This window comes from Syzygium oleosum, unplaced genomic scaffold, assembly GCF_021117445.2.
Source record: "Syzygium oleosum isolate NSW1041296 unplaced genomic scaffold, Sole_v2.1 Sole_v2.51, whole genome shotgun sequence".
In the NCBI taxonomy this organism is placed as follows: domain Eukaryota; kingdom Viridiplantae; phylum Streptophyta; class Magnoliopsida; order Myrtales; family Myrtaceae; genus Syzygium; species Syzygium oleosum.
The window spans coordinates 1,147,815-1,161,708 of record NW_026607535.1 but is presented as its reverse complement, the minus strand read 5'-3'; the positions used below and the strand labels follow the sequence as shown (position 1 = coordinate 1,161,708).

At 40.1% G+C, this 13,894-nt stretch overlaps 1 protein-coding gene across 1 annotated transcript; it reads left to right on the top strand.

Moving 5' to 3' along the window:
- Positions 1-9,116: 9,116 nt before the first annotated feature.
- LOC115666263 (uncharacterized) lies at positions 9,117-11,438 on the top strand. Its single transcript, XM_030588022.2, has one exon. The coding sequence runs from the start codon at positions 9,264-9,266 to the stop codon at positions 11,370-11,372; it is 2,109 nt and encodes a 702-aa protein (XP_030443882.2). The 5' UTR covers positions 9,117-9,263; the 3' UTR covers positions 11,373-11,438.
- Positions 11,439-13,894: the final 2,456 nt, after the last annotated feature.

Sequence of the window (13,894 nt, the reverse complement as noted above, 5' to 3'; positions counted from 1 at the left end):
TAGAGATCAAATTGTACAAAATTGGAACAAATGGAACCAAGGATTGAACCGGTTCAACCCGGCCAAACTCGGGACAAACCGGTTCAATCCGGTTTGATTCGAATTGAACCGGTCCGATCGGACTGGCCATTTTCCGATCGAAAATTCGGCAATCGACGGTCCATTCCGACCAGCCAAGGCCGGTCACGTCCCTTTGAGCCCAAAATAACAAAAATGCCCTTAAATAAAAAATACGAAAATACCCCTAAGTGAAATTACTAAAATGCCCTTCATTAAGGATTAATCAAATTACTTAGGGGATAAGCAAATCAATCATGGCCATTCATTTAGAATTAATCATGTCCATCCATAATGCCATGTCACCAATCCTTAGCCCTTAAGGAATATTCTTAATCATTAAGGATGCATTCTAGGCCATTGGATCAATCTAAGGGCTAGGATTCAAAGTTGAGGGAAATATATAGGTTTTTTTCCCTCCAAAATTGGGGGGGACTCTTATTTTTTCAGATCTGAATTCTCTCTCCTCTCTTCTCTCTCTCTCTCTAGCTCACGTATCCCTCTCCCTCTTGCTCTCTCTCTCGGCCGCCGGCCTTTCCATCTCTCACCGGCTGTTTTCCGGCGAGCTGCCGCCTCACCGCCGTCCCCCACGGCAGCACAAGGCTGGTCGCAAGACCAGCTGTCCTTGCTAGTGGCCGGAACTCCTCTGTCCGGCGTGATTTCCTCAACGGCAACATCACCGGCATAGTCGCCGGTGATTGAATCAGCCGGTTCAAGTGGCTGAATTGGCTGATCGGCGATCCCTCCGGCGATCCCGAACCTCCAGCAGCATTCCTTGGTGTCTTCACGTGGCTGTGGTGGACAGCTTCTCGCTGAACAGCCACCGGATCGCATCTTTTGACTTGATTTTTCGTTATTAGTTCATTAGCGCGAGATCGAGTCGGTTCTCACTATAGCTTGGGCACTCTATTCTCATAGGTTTGTCGAGCTTTCCGAGACTTCTCCGTGCTGCTCTTGATCTGAATATGGAGACCGGATCGCTCGATTGCGGGTCGAAGCATCATTAAACAAGGTAAGTACACTTGGATGTTGTTCTGTAAATTCGTGTACAGAGAAACATGCATGTTTGAGATGCTGATTTCAGCTCGTTAATGTCCAAATCTTGCGAAGTGATGAACTAGAGAATCGTAAAACACGTCTCAAGCTTCGATTTGATATATTGCATGGCTCAATCGGACTTAGTTTGCTATGACAAAACTATTTCGAAAGTTGGGATTAGAATCTGGAATGTGATGTTCAAGTCTGTTCTGATGATTTCCAGATTGACGTTGTGCTGTTTTATGATTTTTCTAATTTTATACGATCATTTTTTGAAAAAACTTTCTTCATGAAAGTCGTAAAGAACATCTTAATCTGTTGATCATAAAATTTTCATAAAATTTCAAGCATGTTAGCATTGTACGATCTGCAACGTCATCTATGCATGAATCTGGTGACAGACTAGTTTCTGACTGACCTTCGTGTGTTCTTCGATTTTCACAAATTCGTGTGTTCGAAATATGAAAAAAGTTTCTTCAAGAAAGTTCACACTGAGATCGAGATCTTTCCATCGATACTAATTTCATCAAAATTTTAATTCATTTGGATTTTCAAAAGGAATTTTTTATGATCTAATCAGTATCTGTGTTCAGATCTGATTTTCATTCCTTTGGAATCCAAAAGATGTTTTTCCGAATTTGATAAAGTTAGAGTCCTCCTTTGCAAAAAATAAAAACTACAAAGTTATTCATTGGGGTCTCATTATGTTGACTGGAATTTTGAGGGCCTAATAGCAATTTTTAAAGTGTTAATTTGCTTAAAATTTCATAAAAGGCCTTCTCGGGTTAAAATTTGATTTGCAGTTGAGTCCTTTGTGAAAACCGAATTTTATAAAAATTTGGAGGACTTTTTAGCAAAAACTCAAAACATGAAAGTTGTCACACACGGAGAATCCTAATTGTCTAAAAATTTTCACGCGGTTTTGATAAGGTTTGTTATTTTTCCCGCCATTATTTTGAAATCCTTAACTGAACCGGGCCCAGTCTGTCACCGAGATTGAATTCGTTATTTTCGTGAAAATCTGTGGGGATTTAGAAAAAATCGTCTTCTTAACTTTTGATCCTCATGTCATAAGATTTCTAATGACACCTGAATCACTTTATTTGGACATCATTAGGTTAGTTAATCACATCTAAACAAAAGCAATCCGAATTAGATAATGATTGAATAAGTGGTCTTCTTATGAAGCCCACTTCTCATTGCTTGATTGGTTGAGAAATAAGGCTCATGGGCCTGAATGCATGCTTATTTCATTGCTATGCATGTGTTTGTTAGATGAATGTTAGGCCCGGTGCATGTTCGGCAGGTAGCCCATTATGGTCATTTAGAACCCGACTTTAGGGGTTAATTGATATGAGTTGCCGTTTTGTGAATGCAAATGGTAGCCCATTATCGTTAACCATTAATCAAATAATGTTAGATGATTAGGTGGGTGGTGAATCGAAATGCATGAAAAACAAAGGCCGATCCCGAGGCCCATGCTTGATTAGTGAATTGTTTGCACCATTGTTTTTCTTTGGTTATTCCTTTGTGCATTGTTTGTCGTGAATGTATGTTATAAATCTAAACGCCGACACTCGAGAGGCAGTCCAAGAAGATGGTGATCTCGAAGATGGCAAAGGTCGATGTCCGTTCCGACCCAATTCCTTGTATACGGTGACGGTCGATGTCCTCTCCGACCATTTCAATTGTAAAAATTCATTCATTACCCGATCATGTCTCGGGTTTTCAATTTGTGTTGTAAGAAACACCCAACGAGTTGCGGGTTTTACTTTCTCGCACTTAGAATTAGCTCGTCTTTTCAATACTTTGAGTGTTTACTTTACGAAATGTCGTTCAACACAATTGATTGTTTCTTTCTTTTTCTAGACTAAGATAGGATTAGTTTAGAATCTCAAATGAAAACACAAAAAAAAGCAAGATGCATGATCACATTGTGGACTAAAACTTTGACATGAAAATGGTAAAGAACAAATGCATGACAACTTAGATAACAATCATGTTAACTTTAGCGGTACCGAAAAGGCGTTAATAGAAATATTAACGTAAGCTAGTCCCCGAACCTTTGATCAGGTATTCTAGCCGACCTCCGACCTAGGCTAGTGACGACTCCTAAAAAAGATAAAATTGATCCGCTGTCACGCAAGGTATGAATTAGGGAAGATTCACGTTCATGAATAATGAACTGTACGGATGAACCATCTTTTATGATGTACCGTATAAACCGTTTCATGAACACTTACCTCTAAACCCGCCTTATCGAGTTCGGCCCTCGAGAGGTAGGTTGCGACAACTTCCAATTATGGACTATGTTTATGCCGGCGGGGAGAGAGTTTTTCCGTAATATTTACTTACTGTACCAATGCTTTGCATCGATCCGGTATCTCTTGATCCCTTAACCAAATCAGCTGCTTGCACTAGAAAAAAGACAAAAAGGGAAAAAGAAAAAGAATGTGCTTCTCTTCCCATGAAAGTCGTGGTCCAAATCAATTGTCATAGACATGATCCAAGCCCGATAAAGAAATGCCAATTTCAAATATTCTACTCTTTATCGCCGGTCTAATCCAATCCTTGAGACTAAGACATTAGTATTTCAACTAAAATAATGAAGATTTAGAACAATTTACTTATAAATATATATTTTAAAATCATTTGCAAATATATCTTTAAGGGAAAATACCACCAAAAATCCCAAACTATGCCCATTGTGATACATTTACCTTAAACTTTTTTTGTGACACCAAAAACTTCAAACTATGCCTATTGTGACACATTTACTCAAAAAAAAATTTGTGACACCAAAAAGCCTAAACTATGTATATTGTGACACATTTACTATCCGTTAGGGTTTTGTTAAAAATCTCCGTTAAAATTCTGACGTGGCGCTGACGCGCGTCAGATCAGAAAATTTTTTATTCAAAAAAGTTACTGTTCATCATCTTCAACCTCGCGATCGCTTGGCCGGAGCTCTTCCGGAGGTCGTCCGTCACTGCCCACTGCCGCCTGGACATCCGGGAGCTTCGTCATAGCTGCCGACCATGGCGGTAGCGAGCTTCGAGAAAGGATTTGGCTTCGAAGCTTGCAACTGCCATGGTTGGGAGAGCTTGAAGCTTGTGACTGCCATGGCTGCGAGCTTCGAGATCGGATTTGGCTTCGAAGATTGTGACCGCCATGGCCGCTTTGCTCGAGCTCAAAGCTTGGCCATGGCGGCCACGAGCTTTGAGATCGGATTTGGCTTCCAAGCTTGCAACGGCCATGGCCGCGAGCTTCGAGATTGGATTTGGCTTCAAAGCTTGCGACCGCCATGGCCGCTCGAGCTCAAAGCTTGGCCATGGCGGCCGCTCGAGCTCGAAGCTTGACCTGAGGGCGAAGCTTGGCCGAAGTGGATGTTCGTCTTCAACTTCGTCATCGTCTTAGGCTCTTGGCCAATGGAGGTGGGAGGGCAAGGCTAAGTCCCGAGGCTAAGAGCCCAGGTATTAGGCCGCAGTCATCTGCTTTTGCTTTTGATGAGGTTGAGGAAACCGTGTTTCTGCATAACAGATCCTAGGGATGGAGAGGACGGGCACGAGGGGTCGCACAACAAGCCTCGTCGTCCGAAGGCTCGCCGCAGAGGTAAAAGCGGCAGTGGGCAGTGACGGAAGAGCTCCGGCTGAGTGATCGCAAGGTTAAAGATGATGAGCAGTAAATTTTTTTTAATTTTTTTTTGATGTGGCGCAACTCGAGCTCTACATAAGCGCCACGTCAGAGTTTTAACGGAGATTTTTAACGGAACCCTAATGGAGGGTAAATGTGTCACAATGTGCATAGTTTGAGATTTTTGATGTCATAAAAAAAGTTTGGATAAATGTGTCATAATGTGCATAGTTTAGAGTTTTTTATCATAAAAAAAAATTTATGGGAAATATGCCGTAATAAGCATAATTTAGAATTTTTAGTGATATTTTTCCTGTCTTTAATTTTGAAGTACTTTCGTCCTTTATTCTTTTTTACCTTTTTTTTTTCAAATTCTTGTGACTTTTGTCTTTTCTCTTTAATAATTAATGGTACTTTAATATTTGTCCTTCATGTTTCCAGAACTTACTTTTGGTGCTGTCCAGTGACATGTTTCACGTTTCTCGGATGCCTTGCGCAAACTTGTCGTCATTGTTAGCTTACCCGACCTAAAATTGAAAGGAATCTGATTAAGAAAAAATAGAAAAGTTTGTGTCGCAAACGCACCGTGATAACTCATCGTCAGTAAATCGGCTAGTACCACGAGAAGTTATTACGTGAGTAGTTTATGTACACCAATATCATATGGGCCACAACAAAAATTATTCACAATCTAAACCTGTTATTTGAAGTAATAAACATTCTAACTTCACGGTTTTCATGTCATTATCAATCATTCAACAGTGACAAGACTAGAATTGATTAATGGACAAGCGGGTCAATATCTCTTGGTCCCTTTACCAAATCACGCTTGCCCTAGAAAAAAAAGAAAAAGGAAAAAAAATGTGATCCTCTTCCCATGAAAGTCATGGTCCAAATCAATTGTCATCTTACCGGTCTAATCCAATTCCCGAAACTAAGACCGACACTATTTCAACATAAATAACGAATATTTAGAAAAATTTATGTAGAAAAATATATTTATAAAATGATGTGATAAGTTCCTAAGGAGTGATTGAATATGCCTCATTTATTGAAATGCCAATTTCATTTATTTTTAAATTATTTGTAAACATTTCTTTAATCTGAAGTACTTTTCATTTGTTTTTCGACCAAAAATAAAAGTACTTTCATTTGTTTTTGTTCTCCTTTTTTCTTTTTTCTTTTTTTTTTTCATTCTTGTGGCTTTAGTCTTTTCTCTTTAATAACCGCAAAATTTTGTCCTTCGTGTTCCAGACTTTACTTTTGGCCTTGTCTAGTTCCATTATTGTAAATGTTTCTCGGATACCTTTCCCAAATTTGTCATCGTTGTTAATTTACCTGACCTCAAACCAAAAAAAACATCGCAAAGACAAAATTATAGAAAAAATTGTGTCAGAAGCCGCCGATATAACTCATCGCAAGTCAATCATCGATAAATGGGCTAATATTATAAAAAGTCATGTAGATACTATATGTAGATTAATACCATCATAGCCACCGAATGTGTGGGTCTCGCTGTGAGGCCCGCATGATCAATAGCTATAATGGCATTGATCTATATAGATTGGGTCTGTATAATATAACATGAATGATTTGGCACAACAAAGGCTATTCACAATCTAGCCTTGCCATTTGAATTAATAAATATTTTAACTTCTCGGTTTTCATAAAATTATCAACCATTCGTCAATGACAAGACTAGAATTGATCAACATGAGGTTAGTTCATTGGGCCCGCTTCGATCCGTTCGAGCCGAGGGGCAAAATAGACGGATCTAGGAAAGCAATTTTCTTAGGCCTAGCCTACTCACCTCGGCCTGCCTAATCTGGCTTATTTTGTATAGAAATTCATGTAGTTTTATAAGCATGGCCATCTGGAGCTAGGCCTCGTACCACGCCTCACCTAACCTATTTGTTAAGAATATATCTCAATTTTGAGCTTATGAAAAAACAAGTGGGTTTTTTAATTGGACTTGGATTTCTAGTTTTCTTTTTTTGGGTCAAAGATTTCTAGTTTGAGTGGGTAACATGTTTTGGATCCACTTCTTCTATAAGTAGTGATTCGTCTTGGTGAATTACATCCAATATGCGACTTTTTTTTGTGAATTACATTATGTAGCATTCAAGAGGAGCTTTGGACCGTAACAATTGATTGTGCAACGTGCTCGTAAATTACTTCCCGAGTATTTGAAATCATGAAAATCTTTTATTAAGATTTTGTGTAATTCCTCTGCGACATTGAGATATAGTTTCGCAATAAATTATGAGAAAAGACATCATGTGAGTTATCAAGTGTCATTGGGGATAAGAAATACTTAGAGTGTTTAAGTGACTCGAGTGTGGTTGTAGTATGCATTGTATTGCTTGATTTATAATGGAATAATGTACTGCTCACCGATTAAACCACTTTTTTTTTGTTTTATTTATTCATTATTCGATGAATTGCTTTTTCACAATACTTTCGATCCAGATCAAGAAGCACTGCACGTCACTTACGATAAAACTCCTAATTTCCAATTTACGAGGAATTCGGCTTCAATATGACGTGTTCAGGCCTATTTCCTTTTGATTAAAAAGTGAACAAATGCTTGAGCATATTTAAAGTCCAACTGGGTGAACTAACTCTCGGTGAGCATATTTCCTACTAACTTCCAAGTTCTTATCACCAACTCGTCCGTCTCTCTTTCTCAGAGAAACAAGAGGAGCCAAAAACGTTGAAAAGTCAAAAAAGCAGCAACAGTGGATGCTCGGCTCCTTTCTTTTTAACCAAGAGCTCGCGCAGAGCAGGGGAGAGAGAAGAGGAAAGAAAAAGAGAGAAAGGGAGAGAAAGAAAAGGAAGAAGAAGAAAGAGGAAAGACTCACATCACGGAAGCCTCATCAATTCAGATCAATAACGTATTGCAATGTCCGGTAAGTATTCACGCCCCTCGTTTGTCCAATTGGAGTATTTTTTTGGAATTAAGGTATAATTTCGGAGTTTGGTGAAATTCAAGCCGCGATGTCCAATTTTTGAGTCGATGAGCTACATATATATATATAGAATTAGTAGCTTAGGGTGTTGAGGGGCCGTGGGATCTTACGGAACTCGATTTGGACTTACGATTTGCTCGATACGAATTTTTGAAGTTGCGCGCTCGTGATGAACAGTAGCGACCAGCTGCTTTCCATGCCGATTTTCGTCGCTCTTCGGCTCGATTTTGGGTCGGTCAAGTTGGGGTTATTGTAGTTCTTTGAATAGGCTTTCTTTTGACTATATGCTCGTTTGGAACGAGGTTCAGTGGAAGAAGTTATGGCGCGATCAAGTTTCGCGTTCAAGCGTCGCGTTGCGGATGACTTCGAGTAATCGCTTTGGATGAGCGATTTGTGGGCGTCTTTTAGTCGTTATGTTAGCATCTAAGCTTAGTTTTAGCCGAGTCGTAGTTGAGGTAGCGTTTTACTCAATTTTAACGATGTTTTTCGCTTATTGGATAGGATTGCGAGTTTGACGATTCGAGTAATCTTTGTTGTTTGATCGTAGGCATTTCCAGGTGAGTGGTACTATTTCTTCCATGAATTTACGAACTCATATTTTGAAAATGGTAGAGTTTTAATAAGTATGAGTTATTAAGAGCATGTTTTTTGTATAAATTGGATCAAACTTTTACTATCTTTTTAATTGATTGAAAAGGAATTGAGAATGTTTTATGAAGTGGTCTAAAATGACCAATTGTGAATGCTTTGGTTAAATGTTTTATGAAAGGAATTGTAAAAGCTGTATGCATTGATTACGAAATGTTTTATGAAATGCATTCTAACTGATAAATGGACTTGTGAAAGGTTATCTGGTTCGGTTTGTAAAACAGGTTTATGAAATAACTTTTTGCTGTTGATTATGCATTGTTGGAGAAATGTTTTGGTTGATATGGCTCATATCGTTGTGATGAGAACCCATTGAGGGGGGAGTATCCATACTGTCAGGACGTCCTTTTAGGCCGAACCGCCGGCTGATATAGGTGGTAGACCTAGCCAAAGGGGGTAAACTTAGTCGCTTTTGTCACGGCGTTAAACGTAACTATAGTTTGATTATGAGCATTATTTTAGTCGATAGAATGGACCATCGACGTGTGATTAATGAGATTAATCAACGGAATAGACCATTGATGGTTGTTTGTTATTGTTGAGTATGTTCTGATGACTGATTTCGTACGTATAGAGTTTTGTTGGAAAGTTATCGTATATTTTCAATATTTTACGTATATTATATATTGAATTTGAGATGATGAGTTATCATATCATTTTATAACGATGCATAGTGAATGTTCGATCCACTTGGAAGAAATGTATTATTAATTGAGCTATGGTTGCTCACCCCATTTTCTTCCAATCTTTTTTTAGGTTCTTTAGCTAGCAATGAGTAGCACGAGAGCGATATCCACGGGACTTTTGGGAGTTGGCTTTTGAATGGTTTGAGGCTGCATCCTTCGGGTGTAAGGTGGCCGTGTCATTTCCCTTTTCTTCTGAGAATTGGGGTGTGACAGAAACAGAAAACAGATCATAATGGAGGTGCTTCGTGCGGAATTCTGGAGGAAAATTTGGAACTCGTGGGAGCTGAGAGCCATGGTGGTGTTCACACTAGCGGTCCAAATCGTACTCATTTTCTTCGACCACAAGAGGAAGTCCAGCTACAATCTCAAGCTCAGGATCGCCGTCTGGTCTTCGTACCTGACCGCGGACTCTGTGGCCACCGTCGCCCTCGGCATCCTCTCCAGCAAGCTTGGAGACGTGAACGAGGGGAATGGCGGTCGCCTCGGCGACAACGACAAGTTGCACGCATTCTGGTCCTCACTGCTTCTGATTCTCTTGGGTGGCCCTGACACAATCACTTCCTATTCTCTGGAGGACAATGCACTCTGGCTCAGGCACTGCCTTGGCCTAGCGGTTCAGACGTCAGCCACAACATATATCATCTTCATGGCCTGGACAAGCTCTTATCTCTCCTACCTCTCGTCGGTGATGACATTGGTCGGGCTCGTCAAGTACGGGGAGAGAGTGTGCGCTCTTTGGATGGCAAGCAACGACAAGCTAAAGCAGTCGATGCTGGCCCCGCCTGATCTGAGTCCGAATTACCCCCGCTTCATGGAGGAGTACACTTTGAAGCAGGCCGAGGGGCATTACGTCGTGGCCGATGAGGTGATAGAGGTCCAAGTGCCTGAAGTTATTTATAGTAGTGGTGAAGATTCGTCTGCAGAGAATGATTCTGAGGTCATTGTGAGATCCTATGACCTGCTTCAGATGTTCAAGTGCCTCTTTGTTGAGTTGATACTCAGCCATGATGAGAGGAATACTAGCAAGTCCATATTCAAGGCGATCGATTGTGCGAAAGCTTTTACGATCGTTGAGATCGAGCTTGGGTTAATCTACGATTTGCTCCACTTGAAGGCAATGGTGCTTTACACCAAGTGGGGACTCCGACTCCGCTTGTTCACTTTCTCGTCCACTCTGTTGGTGCTGGTGCTCTTTTCTTGGGCCCAAAAGTCTCACCTGTCGAGGGTTGATGTTTCCATCACTTACTTGTTACTGGCCGTCATTGTTTTCTTCGAGACCTATTCGGTTTTGATGCTGGTTTCGTCGGATTGGAGCGAAGTTTGGTTGTGCAAGCACGACAAGAACCGTGCCGTGAACTTTATAAGATTGCCTAGACAACCCAGGTGGTCACATTCAATTGCCCAATTCAGCTTGCTCAGCTTTTGCAGTAAAGAGAGGCCCTTGGTTTGCCAAAATGTGCTTGAGTTCTTGAAGATCAGGGAGAAGCTAGAGAAGTATCACTACACCCTCCATGAAGACGTATCCAACGAGATTAAGACTTGGATCTTCCGTCATGTCAAGGAAGATCTATTCTCTGTTGAGGAGCACCACGCGCCGCTCTACACGGATCTTCAGGAAATTCTCGATAGGCTACTCGATGGTTATGGCCTCGCTCAAGTTAAGTGGGCCACCGAGGGGGATTTCGACCAGGTTGTCCTGACTTGGCACATTGCCACCGAACTATCATACTACTCGGATCAAGAGGAAGGGTGGAATGAATCCAGACTCCCTCATTATCGGGAGAGCAAGCTTCTCTCCAGGTACATGCTTTATCTTCTGGTTATGTACCCTTCCATGCTGCCCAGTGGAATTGGGGAAATAAGGCTCCGCGACACTTCTGCTGAGGCCTTAAAGTTCTTTGAGGATTACCAAATGCCCAATTCCAAATCTAATCGAGAGCCCAATTGGTGGATCCAAAATCTAGTGATCAATAGAGGGAAGAGTAATGAAATGAACTCGTATCTTCAGCGAGCTTCTAAAATGCTGCTAGAAGTGAACACCGAGGTTCTGCCGAGTAAAGTGAAGGGCGGAAAGAGCAAGTCTGTGTTGTTTGATGGATGCAGGATCGTGGCGGCGATAAGAGAGAGAGAAATAGGCATAAAGTGGGAAACGATTGGGAAGCTCTGGGTGAAGATTTTGATTTACGCCGCGAGCCAATGCAGAGGGGATCGTCATACTGGGCAGCTGAGGCGAGGGGGAGAGCTTCTGACCCATGTTTGGCTCATGATGGCTCATTTCGGCCTGACTGATCATTTCCAGATGACCCAAGGCCAGGCCATTGCTAAGCTCATATTGAGATAGGCCCTGATTCGGAGTAATGACAAATCCATATCCGGGTTTGGTCCGTCTCAATGGCCACTGAATAGAGTCTTCCAAATAAAGTACTGATTCGAGCTTACATTCATTCACGGGTAATCGGTCAATGTAGCATGACATTTAGTGGTTGATGTTGTCACGCCCCCAACTCTACAAGTACAGGGGCAATGACAGAGTAGTCTTTCTACTCGAAGGATGCAATCTCAAACATAACTATCAATAACCTGTTATCGAAATATGTACATCCATATATATTTTATAAAAGAGTCATTTGATTACAATAACAGGATTTCTATAATTCATCAAAATAAGATATATATATATATATATATATATATTCCAACAAACAACTAATGTAGAAGTTTATCATAGCTATATACAACTCATACCAAAAAATCCCCACTATGAAATGTTCTCCTCTGATAACGATAGCGCTCTCGTCCTACTTGCGACTCACTAAAGAACCCAAAAAACAAGTAAAATGAATAAAATGAGCAATCACAACCTAGTGAGTAGTACATCTTTGCTAAGCAAATCAAATATTCACTAATTCATCAATCCCAAATTCGGTATACGATATACGTGAAATATCCAAAGTTGACGATATATGTCCAACAAAACATTTTATGTTTAAGATCAATCAACAATATCAACTTACAATAACAAATCAATCATCAATAATCTCTTCTATTAATCAATCTCAATCAAATCAAAACGTCAATGATCTAATCCATCATCAAATCTAATGGTCAATATCTAACTGTGGTCATGCTTAACACCCGTAATAAAGGCAGCCAAGTTTACCCCTAGGATTTGTCTCCACCTTGTCGCGCCGCGCTTTTTTTTTGGGACTTTCAGGATTTGCGCGCTAAGGAGGTATTTCCAGGTAAGGGCCTCTCCCAGACCATACCTCAAGTGACAGCGGATGGTATTTTCCTATTTAGTCTAAGTTTTCAATTTTGGAGTCGCCACTAGTCATTATTGGTAGGTTGACTAGAAACCTAATCGGAGTATGGGAGAAATACCACGATTCTACGAACTAGATATTTTGAGTAAGAGGACTTAGTTACGCTAATGATCTCGAATCGAGATCCCTAACGCCCTTTCGGTACCTAAGAACGATATGATGTCTAATGTGTCACACAAGTTTTCGAGGCCTATCCACTAATAATATCCATTCTAATTGCGGGGAAATCAATCAAGAATTAATATGCGCAATCAATGTCAATCAAACCAAACAATCCTAAATTGTCTCTAAAAATCAAAATGCACCCAAAAACGTCCAAATCCTAATGAAGCCCTAAAGGCTTATTCATTCCATGATTTGTGTCTTTTTAGGGTTTTTTAGGGGTTATTACCCCTAAATTTGAGATTTTCTAAAAATGCCACTTGGGCACTTCCAAAAATTTAAATTTCACTTTCCAATGTTAGCCACAGTGTTTTTAAACCATTCTGTGATTTTTTGAAATTTTGGATTTTTTTAATTTTTTTTTTTCGGAAATTAAATTTCTGAGAATTTCATTAACCGAGAATTGATTTTTATGAATTTCTGAAATTTTTTTATGGATTTTCGAATTTTCCAATTTTTTTTTAGATTTTCTGAATTTTTTCACATTTTTTATTTGTATTTTCAGAATTTTCTGGATTTTTATGAATTTTCTAAAATTTTTTGATTTTTTTTTTATTTTTTATGAATTTTCTAATTTTTTCTAATTTTATTGATTTTATTTATTCTTTAATCAATTTATTATTATTATTATTATTATTATTATTATTATTATTATTATTTTTGAATTTTCCCGCCGAAATAGTGAACCGGATCGGACTGGCTGGTTCAACCCGGTTTGGCTGAGCCGAACCGGGAATCGCCGGCATCGGCGCCGGTCACCTTCTCTGGCGAGCACGATGCCAAAACGGCACCATTTGGCTGTTTCCTCTCTTCGGCATTTCGCCGAGCACCTAGTGTGCATTTTCTTGTTTTGAGTTCTCGAGGCCGTGGTTTTGAGCCTTCCTCCGACGACCTTCCGGCGACTATTTCGCCATTTCTTTTGATCCACCATCAAGTTCATATGTTCTAGTATTGATCTAGCCTAATCAGAGTGCCGCCGGACGTTCGCCGGCCGGCGAAAAATCGGTCTAAATAGTCTAACTTGTAAACTGTTCTAATCATAGACTTTCCAGAATTGCTAATCCTAATTCTGACCGCCCTAGCCATCTAGATCACTCAAAACATGCATCAAATCATCACAAAAGGTAAAGGAACACTAACTTGACCAGCCTATGGCCACGGTGATGCTCCGGCAATATGGTTCATGGGGTGGTCGACTCGATTTATGCATTTTTAATGCCCAAAATGCAATCAAACAACACTAAATATGATCAGAAGCATGTTTTGAACATCTATAAAGCCAAGATTACAATTAAAATGGCATGGACAACAAGATAGAACTAAATCATATCTTTTGGAATTTCGCCTAAACCGTGACAAGGATCAAAGTTTACCTTCT